The 12474-nt window shown below is 46.5% G+C and overlaps 1 protein-coding gene across 1 annotated transcript in view; it reads left to right on the forward strand.

Moving 5' to 3' along the window:
• Positions 1–5739: 5739 nt before the first annotated feature.
• Positions 5740–12474, forward strand: part of LOC119170433 (nocturnin) — a 96037-nt gene continuing 89302 nt past the window's right edge. Inside the window, exon 1 of the mRNA XM_037421594.2 lies at positions 5740–5841. Coding sequence (XP_037277491.2) covers positions 5755–5841 — 87 coding nt within the window. The 5' untranslated portion in view covers positions 5740–5754. The remainder of the gene's footprint in view (positions 5842–12474) is intronic.

Genomic DNA, 12474 nt, shown 5'->3' on the forward strand with positions numbered 1-12474 from the left:
CGTGGTTGAAATTTCGGCTGCATGCAGAATATTGGTGATACAATTACGCTGAAGATCGCGTACTGTAACACCGTACCCTGGCGGCGTCCGGCGGAAGCGGTTGGGGGTGCTTTGCGATCACAGTGGTTTTCGAGAATAAAATCACCAGTACGAAGCTCCGCCTATAGGCAACAGGCTCGTTCATGTCTATTGTGCGGCTGACTGTGCAACGACAGCGTTTTTGACCGAGTAAGAAGGGCGCTTCAGCGGCTTGTATTAATTTCCTTTCAAAGTTTTACTCTCGAGGCCATATGTCATTCTAGAGCAGATTGATTGATTGATTGATTGATTGATTGATTGATTGATATGTGGGGTTTAACGTCCCAAAACCACCATATGATTATGAGAGACGCCGTAGTGGAGAGCTCAGGAAATTTCGACCACCTGGGGTTCTTTAACGTGTACCCAAATCTGAGCACACGGGCCTACAATATTTCCGCCTCCACCGGAAATGCAGCCGCCGCAGCTGGGATTCAAAGCCGCGACCTGCGGGTCAGCAGCCGAGTACCTTAGCCACTAGACCATGGCGGCGGGGCCATTGTAGAGGGGAGTGTTACAAGTAGACAAATTATATACAGCATGAAAATAAATTATTAAATGAACAAAAACTCTTTATTATACAATGCTCACTGCACAAGGGCAATGTCGTCAATACAATATAGACATATACATAATGATACATACCATAATACAATGTATATTGTCTAGTTATACAAAATTTGGTAATTTTTGCGGGAAAATGTGGTTTTTAGTATTAGCTACTATGTTCTCGGGTAGGTGGACAGTTGAACAAAATATTTACGAGCATGAGACCCCCGCTCCATAACCGCTCGTGACCAGTCGTCGCCAAGATATCTGCGACCCGTAGAAGCCTTCGCGTTCACAAACAAAACAGCGTGAGTGTCTCGAAGAAGAGCTTGAATCTCCAAAAGAAGGAAAACGACGATACTGATTCTGTATTGACCACAATTTAGGACTGGGTTCACTGCCATTGTCTTGCATTTCCTATCACACAGTCTCTGGTGCACCGTGCCTTTTTTTTTCTTGCCGAAAATCAAACCTTACCGCTTCCATAAAGCTGCTTCCTGTGTTTCTTCAAGTAAGGTTTTTTCACTGCTTTCAAAAAATCATCGAAACAACACAATAAACATTGGTTGCTCGTGTGAAAACGTACACGTCAGATGCGCTTGCGACCCCGAAACCGAAATCACACGCAAACAGGCTACTTGGCATGGTAACTCATGTGCACAAGCTCCACCCACGTAGCTTTGGCTGTACAGCCGCAGAAAGTTGTCGCGAGCTATCAAAAAGCCACGCATCTGCACGAAGGGCATGATGACGAGCGGGCAATGTTATAGCTTCTAAGGTCCTTAATGTTTACGTTGAAGTCGCCGACAAGTATAAAGGACGGACAGACGAACGGATGGATGGATCGACGAACGGATTTAACGGCCAGCTGGACGGACGCGTGGATGGATGGACGAACAGATGAATGGATAAATGGATAGCCCAAGTGTTTTTTAGGGGTGAAGCTTTTTATAGCGGCACCTGTTCGTCCCTCGCAGCCGTTGTAGTAGTGTGTAACAATTATAACGTTTTGACCTCCAAGGTGGTGCCGGTGAGAGATTTATTCTGCGCGTTGCTCAACAATAAAAAATAGTGCTCAATGTACATGCCAATGGCTGCTAATGGGGAATGAGAGACAGGAGCATTCGGCTTTTAGTTAACGCGCCCACTGCAATCTCCGTTAGCAGTCATTGGCATGTACATTGAGCACTATCTGACAAGAAAGGGCTGTTACGTTATACTCACTGGGTGTAACCTCCTTAGTTTTAGAAAGGTTTAGCGAGCGTTGAGCCGCAGTGCCAATAATACATTGAACTACCATGACTGAACTTGAGGTGGTTAAAGGTGTGAAGTAGATACGAAGCGCAAGTCGTAAGAAAGTAAAAGCCGAATTCTCCTGTCTCTCATTTTCCATTAGCAGCCATTGGCATGTACATTGAGCACCATCTGACAGGAAATGGTTGCTACGTTATACTCGCTGGGCGTAACCTCCTTAGTTTTAGAAATGTTTAGCGAGCGTTGAGCCGCATTGCCGTGAATACAATGAACTCGTATATACCGTATGAACTCGAGGTGGTTAAAGGTGGGAAGTAGACCCGAAGCGCAAGCCGTAAGAAAGTGTGCGTGTGCCACCTCTCGTTTAGTCGTTGGAATGTCCGCTGGATGACGGTGCTTTTATATGGGGAATATATGATGAAAATATGAGAGATGGTGGCACTTGGAGTGTTGAATAGATGGACGAACGGACACACATACAGATGCATGGATGGACGCATGAACGGACGCAGGGGCGGCTGCATGGACGAACGCAGGGACGGACGCACGAACAGACGCACGCGCGGATGGGCTGATGAACGCATGGACGGTCACACAGACGGACGCATGGACGGACGGAAGCAAGAACGAATGGACGAACAAATGCTTCGCCCCACTCTCCATCATTCACTCCGTGGATATGCTGCCATTTTTTTTTTCACAGCTGTATAGAATGTGTTACGAGTGTGGACCTCGAAGCATGGATCGACTCCGAATCAGGCTAGCTCCTAAGGAGCTTCGCCCCTGAATATATACATGGCACAGTCAGTCGAATGGTTTCAAGCTTTCACCGAACACAGTTTAGAAATGACAAAGGGTGCTTCAATTTTTAGCTTTAAATATGTGTAGAGCAATTACCCAGAAAACTCAGAGCTAGGACTACAGAAATGAGTGCTGCCAACGACCTCCTACACCTGCAAATAGAGAAAGAGAAAATAAAATGAAGACAAAAATGCAAAAAGACCTCTTTTTCACCAAGTGGTATCAGGGCTTTAATCAAATCCTTCTTTGCACAGTTCTTCTGGAATCCTTTCCTCCATTATAGCATTTTCCTTCATTTCTTTCTTTCTATCTTTCCTTATTTCTGTCTTTCTCTCTTTCTTTTTTCTTTCTGTCTTTTATTTATTTATTTATTTATTCATTTATTCATTTGTAAACTTCCACTACGGTCAAAACGTCGGCCAGAAGCTTGTTCACTGGGGCTCTTTGACCTGCGTACGAGCCCAGGCTCTTGCAGAGATATAGCTGTGGGGATTCCCAGCGTAATGATGAGGCGAACGGTATCCATAAGTTAGCGGAAGACAAATAAAGCAACAGACGCTACAGCCATGACACCACGTGCGCCATGTAAACGGTGGGATTCCCCCCTTGATGGGACACGGGTCTTCTATGTGGAAGTCAAATCAAACTGTCCCTCACGGGCACTAATTCTCCCACTGCCGATAAGAGTGGGAGCACCCCAATGACGCACAACAAACCGGTACCACCGCTTTTATTGAAACAAACACGGGTAGGTACACTTTTAGGCAAAAAACGACGCAAAGACTGGGGGCAATAGGAGTACAAAACATAAACACTGCCCTCTTATTGCGTGCTCCATCTCTTGCGTCCAGTCTTCACATGCCTTTTCCTACAAAGTAATATACAGCTCAACAGAAGTTACAGAACAGATTGTCTGGCTAGTTGGTTCATACTGTGCAAAGCGTAATAATCCCACGCAAGGCGAAGCCCGGACGAAGGCTCTTTCATGTACCCTTATAGTTTCTTCATCGTCAAGAAATCCAATTGCACCGGCAGAGCGTCCTCTGATTTATTATCAAAGAGTGAGATGAGAGGCGTGCTTGCGTCGTTGTGCTATCCCCGAAGTGGTCCATTGCATTACGTGCACCGATGGCCACATACCATGCACCTTCTAAAACGTTTGAGGAGCCTCTTGTGCGTTGCTGCAGAGAAATCGCACACGAAAGGAATGATAATTCTGCGAGATAATGCAGTAGCTCGGGGATTGATGAATTAAGGATCGGTGAGCCACCAGCACTAATTGCGTCACTGCATTACCTTCGTTTGACAAAGAAAGCTAGCTGGGCTGCAGCTGCACATTTTCGTCGATGAGCGCAAACCAAGGCACAAAACTACAGAGTAAAAGACATACAGAAAAAAAAAACTAACATTGAAAGAAAACTTTAAAGCAATGGTTTGGCTGCCTGTGTTGAAATGATGAAAGGGTAGAAAATTGTCACTTAATATAGTACGGTACGACATCGACCAAATTCCTTCTTTTAAAACATGGCGTTGCGCTGAACAGATTCAGATTAGTTGGATTGGGAGCCGCTTTCTGCGTATATACTGCACGTTGATTTCGACACTCTCGACGAATAGTTCTTCGCAGGACACTCCGATGTTTCCTGGTTTTACGCGACAGCACTGGTGGAAGATAGAGCTGTGGAGGCCTCACCCACCATGACATCTGAAGAGAGCGCTGCACGGGCGCCGTCCTCGGACGTCGTCTCTTCACTTCCGTATTTTAGGAATTCAATAGCACAAGCCCACTCTAGACAGCTTACTGCGCAAGCTCGAGAAAAAGCCATTCCGCGCGGCCTCCGAGTTTACAACAGCAGCGAATAATAATGTACAACGTAGGTTCACTGCGGGACGGCTGGCTAATTCGTATACCCTCATGGTCGTACACGTGTGGGGTCCATCGTTTCAACGTCGCAATTATACGAGGGGACCTCACCACGCGATGTGAAATAGCTCGGACTTTCGACGTCCACTGAACCAGGACCATCCCCACGCGTCAACAGTGTCATATGAGATTTGCTTGTTCAACAGTAACGAATTAAGCCACAATGCGTTCCTTCGCCTTCGGCAGCACTTCTCAAGGCCCTTGTTTACATTATTCCTCGTAACAAGAAAGGTCCTTCGAAAGCACTCGCACATTCTATAGCGCGCCCGTGAATGTCAGATGTGGCAGAGGAAGCGTCGCCTTCCTGCGTATATCATCACCTTTTTACGACGGCAAGAAAGAAAAGCTAAAGACACAAAAACCTTCCGGTTTCAAAAACCCGGTATGCACGTTCTCCTTCACGAATGGGCGCTTTCGTTTAGTGCATATACGCACTGCACGTAAGTGTTATACGTATGCGTCTTTTCTTCGAGAAGAAGCCGCCACGGGCGCGCCGGTTCAATGCCTCCTGACTGGGAGACACCTCACAACAACTCGCTCGCGCTTTCGCTCGCAGAAAATCTCCGCGGTGAGGTGACCTTGCCGTCGGGGAAGACCTCGCGTCACTCCTTCCCGCGCAAGGGCGCCACTCATCACACTTTTAGGCGGGGTCGATTCCTTTCTTGCCAACGCGGCGATTTGCATAGTTTTTATGGGCCCCTGTTTCTTTTTCATTTGATTATACGTTAATCTCCTCCGGGCATGCGCTGTCGTTTGGCGACCATAATTGGATCTAGAAACTTCTCGGCTGTCCTGTAGCGCATATGGGCGCAGCCTCACGGCAATTTACTCCACCCTTTATCTATATATCTCTTTCAAGTTTTCCACGTTTACTATGCCACAGCCGTCAACCGCCGAGCGTGCTAAAGAAAACGCGGAGGGAGCCCCCGGCGACCGTGAAAGACCTCCTCGTGCCACAGAATCTTCGGGAACGGTTTTTTTGCGCCTCGACTATCCTCCATTTGCATGGCCAGCTCGACGCGGTGTGGTACGCTCGTTTTATTTCTCCTCTCACGACGCACGTAGAGGACGCGTGGACGGAGATCGACGTGTATATAAAAGGCTCGTGAACCACGGTGAAGTGTACTGCGCGTGCGTAGCCGTGTTGCATGACTCAGTGTGACGCTGTGAGGACGCGGGAATTTCCGCACTTCTTGTTGCACTGCAAGGATTGTGCAAGTGGCTCGTACATATACGTAAGTATGATTGATCTGCTTCATGCCTGTCTATAGAAATGACAGAACCACATAAGAGCTGGCTACTGCGCTGTCAATACCTGGGGTTATGCGTGGGAAATTGACAACATGAATTTGAGACATGCCGTCATTGAAGGTTTCCCAGATTTTGATCACCTTGTATTCTTTAACTTGCACTGGCATCGCACAGTGTATGCCCCCCCCCCCCCTTCATCCCAAAATGTTGCCTCCATCAAAATGCGACCGCTCCAACTTGAATCGCGCCCGCGACCTTCGGGTGGGGCATCGAGCACCGTAAGCGCTGCCACACCACGGCAGCTTACTGCACCCCCGTTATCCTGCTCATTTCATAGTAGTGGATGTTCTCAGCCAGTCAGAATTACTGAGGCGTTAGAGGAAAACGATCTTTGCAGGCATTCAGGCCAGAAAAAGCAGTTTATACGTGTACATTTAAGTAGTCGAATGTGCATTGAAATGCATTCGAAGCACCATTAGCTACCATCATGATCACTCGGCTCAGTACAGTTGAAACTTGATTTAACGAAGTGATTGATTACCTCGTTCGAACTATTTCACTGAATCGGGTGTTTCGTGAAATCAAGGAAGGAATCTTTCGGTTTTACGAAATACGAAACTGTAACGTGGCGATATCTAAAAGCTACCACGGCATCGCCGTGGTCGGTAACCCGTGCCTGCGCGCGCGTCTGAAATGTCCTTGAAGGTGGACCAAACGCAGCCCAGACAGAGTGGGCACCTTGTCCAGACGATGTAGACCAGACACATGGTCACGTAAAGGTGTGTCTGGCTATTGATATGCGATGATGCGGAAAACGAATGCAGTGATTGCGCGAGCAGGCGGAGCGAGGAAGATGCGAGGAGATAATCATCGATATATCTGTCGCATAAGCGGTGGAATAACCAGAGCAGCCATCCCAATCTCTAGCGCCTTCCGGCATGTAAAAACGCTGTTTAGGGCCGAATGTGTTGTTCCCACGCATGAACGCAGCGTGCAGCCTCATTTATAAGTAAAGCTGGGGCAGTAGTTAGCAACGCAACGTTATTAGCTATAGGACGCCCAGGTGTTTTAGTGTGGTAGCGTTAGAGCGCATGCACGAAGAATACTATTCTCGGTCAAAGTTAGAAGAAATCGCCACTTTTCACTGGGCGTTTTCAGGAAAAACTTTCGTTAAACTGTATATATCGAATTTTTGTTGTTAAATTGCTATAAGAAGGATATACAAACAATTTGCCCCTTATATCCATGTTTCACTGCAAATGTCGTCGAAAGACGATAGTATTGCGTCTGGAAGGAGTACATTAAAACGTATATCTGATGATTTGGGTGAGAAAATTGGTGAATGCGACTCTGTAGGTGTTGCGTGAGACATGAGCGCCATCTGGCCGTAATTTTGGTAAACGAAAGGGTGGCCTCTGATATAGCAAGCGCGCGGCGTGTGCGCGCAATCTCGGAGGCCCTGATTTGTAGATTGCAAGGTGACGGGTAGGTGCCGCCACCGTGTCGTCTAACCAAAGCGAAGGAAACACCCGCCTTTTCGTGCATAGCGCTGCATTGTCAGCGCAGCGTACAAAGGCTACGTTCCTTAAAATTACTTATGTATGCTGTTTATGGTATAAAGAAACACGCCACAGATATTTACGTGTTGAGGTAGTCCCTCAGGTAAGCATAATATTTCCTGTTAATCGACAATACGCACAAGAATGAATGAAAAAACCAGATCAATATATTAGTGGGCGCTGCGGATGTGGTTGATTTTAGTCGTTTCTGGTGACACACAGACAAGTTGACCGACAGACCAACAGTTTTGCGTTGTTTGCGTTGAAGTGTCCCAAGAAAGATTGTAGTCTTTAATATTGTCTTTAAAAAATCTGCCAGTTGCGCTTGAATGACACTGATGATACAACGAAGCTGGCGGTGAGCAGTGACGTCGAATAAAGTGGGGTGGAGTGGGAATGAAGGGCGTGAAGTGGGTGAGTGAATTGGGAGGGGTGGTGGGAGCAGTAGTGTGCGTAATGGTACGTTGTGGGATTAGCCAGTAGTTAGAGTAACGGTAGGGGAGTGGAACATGCCCGTAGCGGGATTTACCTACTTTCCGTGGGCGTATCCCACTGCGATTTACGAATGACGATGGTCCGCGGTCACGAAGGGCTCGATCAAGAACAACGCCACTGTTAAAACTGGCTACGCCAATGAGAGATAAGTAGTTCGGCCACGCCCACATGTTCAAAAACATAAGCGTAATCCTCCCATCCGAAGAGAATACGAAAGCTCCTGCTATCACGAAAACGAAAGCTGAGGCATGTTTGTCTATCTATTGCGGAGAAAACGGGTTATCTATATATAGGTCAGCAACGGTCAGTCGAGTCTACCAGGCCTTCCCGTGTATGACAAACGCAGGTGATAGTTGTGTTATACTGTGAACACTGCACAGGCCGTACGTAACGGTGGCGGGGCGCCAAACCGCTATAAGCCAAACCATACTTAAAGACGAGTTTCCGAGTCACTCAATATACTGTCCATACCAACGTTACTAGAACCTGGTTCAAGTAACGTTGGTCCATACAGCGTCCTTGACGAGTAATCCTGCGAATGAAAATAACTGAAACCTACCCAGCGTGTTGCGCACTTCACTAAACGACCGGCAATGAATCTGGCCAGTGTTTAGCGGGTTGAAGATTCCTCGAATTCCTGAAAAATAAATTTTCCCGGAGGGAATTCCCACGGAAAGACAGGTGAATAGGGGATTCCCCAGTTGACAGCCGGCATATATGCCTCGCGTTCCATTGTGCTTTGGATGTCAACAAATTCGTGCACGCAGGAATGCTACCCAGTAAAATCCTGTGACGAGAAACGACAACAGCAGAGGCGTCGCTATACGCAGCTTATTTTCCGACCCTGAAACAACCAGCAAGCCACGTGGAACCACCGCGGCGGTATACTATTGCTACGACGCCCGACTTCTGATCCGAAGGTCGCGGGTTCGGTGCCCGCCGCGACATTCGCATTTTGGTGGAAGTGAAACGCTGCACCAAACGCACTGCACCATTGTATGCTGGCTTGACATTATTTCTGTGCACGTGCCCTGGGTATGTGAGATGTAGTTGATTCGAAGTTATTTCATTGATATAGTGTTATCAACTCCAGCGGTACACTAACGGTGCTTCTTTTTACTACTGTATGTTTCTTGGCCCTGCAAAAATAATTACTACGCAGTCCATTTTTATTGGGAAACGCTTCCTAACGTGTAACAGCACCGAAAATGAGTAAGCTTATACTTCGTCAAGGCATGTTCTTAAAAATGAGGTTCAGCGTCGTTTTTGGGTCATGACTGATGAATTGAAAGAAAGAAAGAAAAAAAGAAAGAAAGAGAGAGAGAAGGAAAGAAAGAAAGAAAGAAAGAAAGAAAGAAAAGAAAATCACGGTGTGTCCACAAAGTGATTGATGATCAGTGGGCGAAGTGTTATCACAAATCACCCGTGGAATTAGCTACTCACGCATGTAATTGAGTGACAGAGCGGTGTACAGTTATATATAATGTTTATTGGTCATAAATGACATGTTGTGTTGGGTTGTGAATTTCGTTTTGCTTTCATTATTGTAATGCAGCATTAAGTTGGGAAATACGAAGTCTGTGCACGCTTCCTGGTGGTTGTTGATTGTTTCCAGTCATGCAAGCGAAATGCATCGTAGCCTATATACCGAGACGTCGGATACTCTATACAAGCCCATCGTTGTCCATGATCATCCTCCTCATAATTTTCATTGTCATCCTCATCGTCAATGCATGTGCCTTGCATGTGCTGTACCGCGATGGCAAATAGAGAATGTGAGGTCTGAAGCAACCTTGTTATTGTTCGCCTAATAACTGTGTCCCTGTCGTCAGCTTCATTGTCGTCGACTGGCTACGGCGATGGGGGGACAAGGCTCAACCATAAGAACCTGCGAGCGTAAAATAAATAAATAAATAAATAAATAAATAAATAAATAAATAAATAAATAAATAAATAAATAAATAAATAAATAAATAAATAAAGAGGACAGGGCCAGGAAAGTCAAGTATATGATTGGAACATCTCTCTGTCTGGCTTGCTACTCTATAGAAAAAGGGAAGTGGAAAGATGGAAAGGGGGACAGATAGTAGAGAATGTGCGCAATATAAAGACAAAAGAAGAACAGAAAATATGAACCGCAGACTGTCAATTAGGCCACTTCCACGCAAAAAAAAAAAGAAAAGTTCCGCAAGGTCTCAGCAAATTTTTTGCTGCCACGGCAGTTCGGGTTTACATTCTGTTGTTCCATATTTCCACGCTATCATTTGGACAAAAATTGTTATAGCACGAAGGAGTTTCATCCGTTCGTCCAGCGTTTCCGTAATTTTTTTTCTTACCGTTGCAGAAGCGTACTGCGCTCATTGTTTGTTGCTTTTGTAATGTCTTACCTGCGCGTCACTATACCACATGAGATGCTGCATAGGTCTGTTTTGTTTTGTACATGACGTGATGCTAACGCCAAAGCCACCTAACATTGCTATGTCCCGTAACGTTGACATTCACCACAAGAATGCCTTTCCAATGACTTGTATATGGGTCGCGTCCACAGGAAGTAAGATTAGTGTACGTTTCGAAGAAGACCTCGACGCCGATATGCAGAATGACCAAAATTCTGAAACAGAGCTTTTGTCCTACGGTAATTTTTCAAAAAGTAGCGGCTGCATGGGGCATCTAATGAAAAACAAAAACACGACTGGGATAAGTCCCGTTTCTGTAGCTTTCCCAAGCAAACGTCATTGATCGCCGTAGGCGAGAAAATAAGGCAAGTACCGTACACCAGAGCCACAAACGTTAATTCCTTGTGAAGCTGCAGACAGCTAGCGAAAGGTTCGCAGGCCGCATGCGACCCGCTTGCGTGTCTGAAAACCCTGGCCTAATGATCCAAAAACCGTAAGCACGTAATTCTCGCTTTTGACGAGAAACCGAAAGCTTCTCGCGTGCGGCGCACGCCTCCCACGGTGAGGACACGACGTGGGTTTGTCCCGGCGTATAGTTATAATGCAAGCTGCGTTGCACGGCGCATGGCGAGCGAGATCTTTATCCGTCCAGGCTTTACATTCTCATGCAGGTGCTAAACACGACGAGGTACAAAGCCTAGAATCGGGAGAGGGAACAATCACTTGGTATGCGAGTCGTTGCTGCATTCTGCTAGCTCGCATCCGGAGAGAAGCGGCTGAATGGGGACACATCCGTCAATGGAGAATGTGAAGGAATCTCGTATCTGTAGGCATGCGCGGGCAGAGAGAAATAGTTTATGCCAAAATTCTTTCTAACGGGGCCCAACAGAAGGAACCAGTGCAACTAGTTCACTTTTAAATAATAGTGTAGATAGCATCAGTGACCTTGCAGTGGATTTTTCGACTTGAATGTGACGAGTGTAAGGTTCGATAGATGTTGCGTCATATGCACAATGGTGCCACATATATAGCCGATGTCGAGTTATTTTTGTTGCAAACGACATCCATTTTGTGCTGCCAAGCTAACAGACGCTGTTCCACGTCAGGTCGCAGTGGCCGCCTTCTGACCCGGGCCTAAAAACACGGAAACACGTTTGCTTAGATTTAACTTCAATTTAAAGAATACCAGGTAGTTAAAATTAACTAAAATATTTCTTTCTCGTGACTACATAGTTGATGCAGGTTATTTCAGAACATGTATTCGCAATGTCATGCATACTTGAGCTCAGCTTATTTTGGTATTCTTTATTACTTTACAGCCTGGCGCCACGGGGGTCTGGTAGTTATTGTGCTCGAATGTTGACCCACATGTTTCGGGATAGAGTCCCAGTCGAGGCATTCTCGCCTTTGAAGGCGAGAATGCTCGTGGCCCGTGTACGTAGATTTGGGTGCTCGATAACGTACACAAGACGGTCCGAATTCTCGGAGTCCTACACTACGACGTCTCGTAACCATATATAGCGATGTTTTGGGACGTTAAAACCTGACAGCTATTATAATAATATTACTTTTTGGCCCACTACGGCTGTACTTTACATGCCATATACGTTTATTCAGTATTTTCACCGAGATAGCAGCGTATACATGCTCCCAATAAAAGAAAACACTGCACCCATCTTATTTACAGCTTAGCAAATATATTGCTATTCGTACGAGGCAACGTCTAAATACCGGGAGGTTCTCTTTTCTTTATGATGGCTTCCGAACAGCTCTAGAGATTATATCACGAAGGCCAAGTGTTCATCCAGTGTTAGAGCGATAGCTCCCCTACTTCAAGTACAAACCCCGAAGTTCAGTTGAAAGTCCGAGCTCTTTCCGCGCCCGCATTCGTTGTCGCTCTGTAACTATGAAAAAAAAAAAATTACGGCACATCCTTGGAGTGAACGAGGATGAGTGGGGTGAAACGTCTGTCCGTCCGTGCATGCATCTTTCCGTCTGTCCGTACGTCTGTCTGTCGGTTCGTGCATCCATCCATCCGTCCATCCATCCATCCATCCATCTGTCCATCCGTGCTTCCCTTCATCCACCCGTCCGTCCCTCCACTCGTCCGTCGGTCCGGTGCCTCCACCCGTGCGTCCGTGCATCCATGCGTGCGTCGATCCGTCCG

Source organism: Rhipicephalus microplus, chromosome 2 (assembly GCF_043290135.1).
Source record: "Rhipicephalus microplus isolate Deutch F79 chromosome 2, USDA_Rmic, whole genome shotgun sequence".
Lineage (NCBI taxonomy): Eukaryota > Metazoa > Arthropoda > Arachnida > Ixodida > Ixodidae > Rhipicephalus > Rhipicephalus microplus.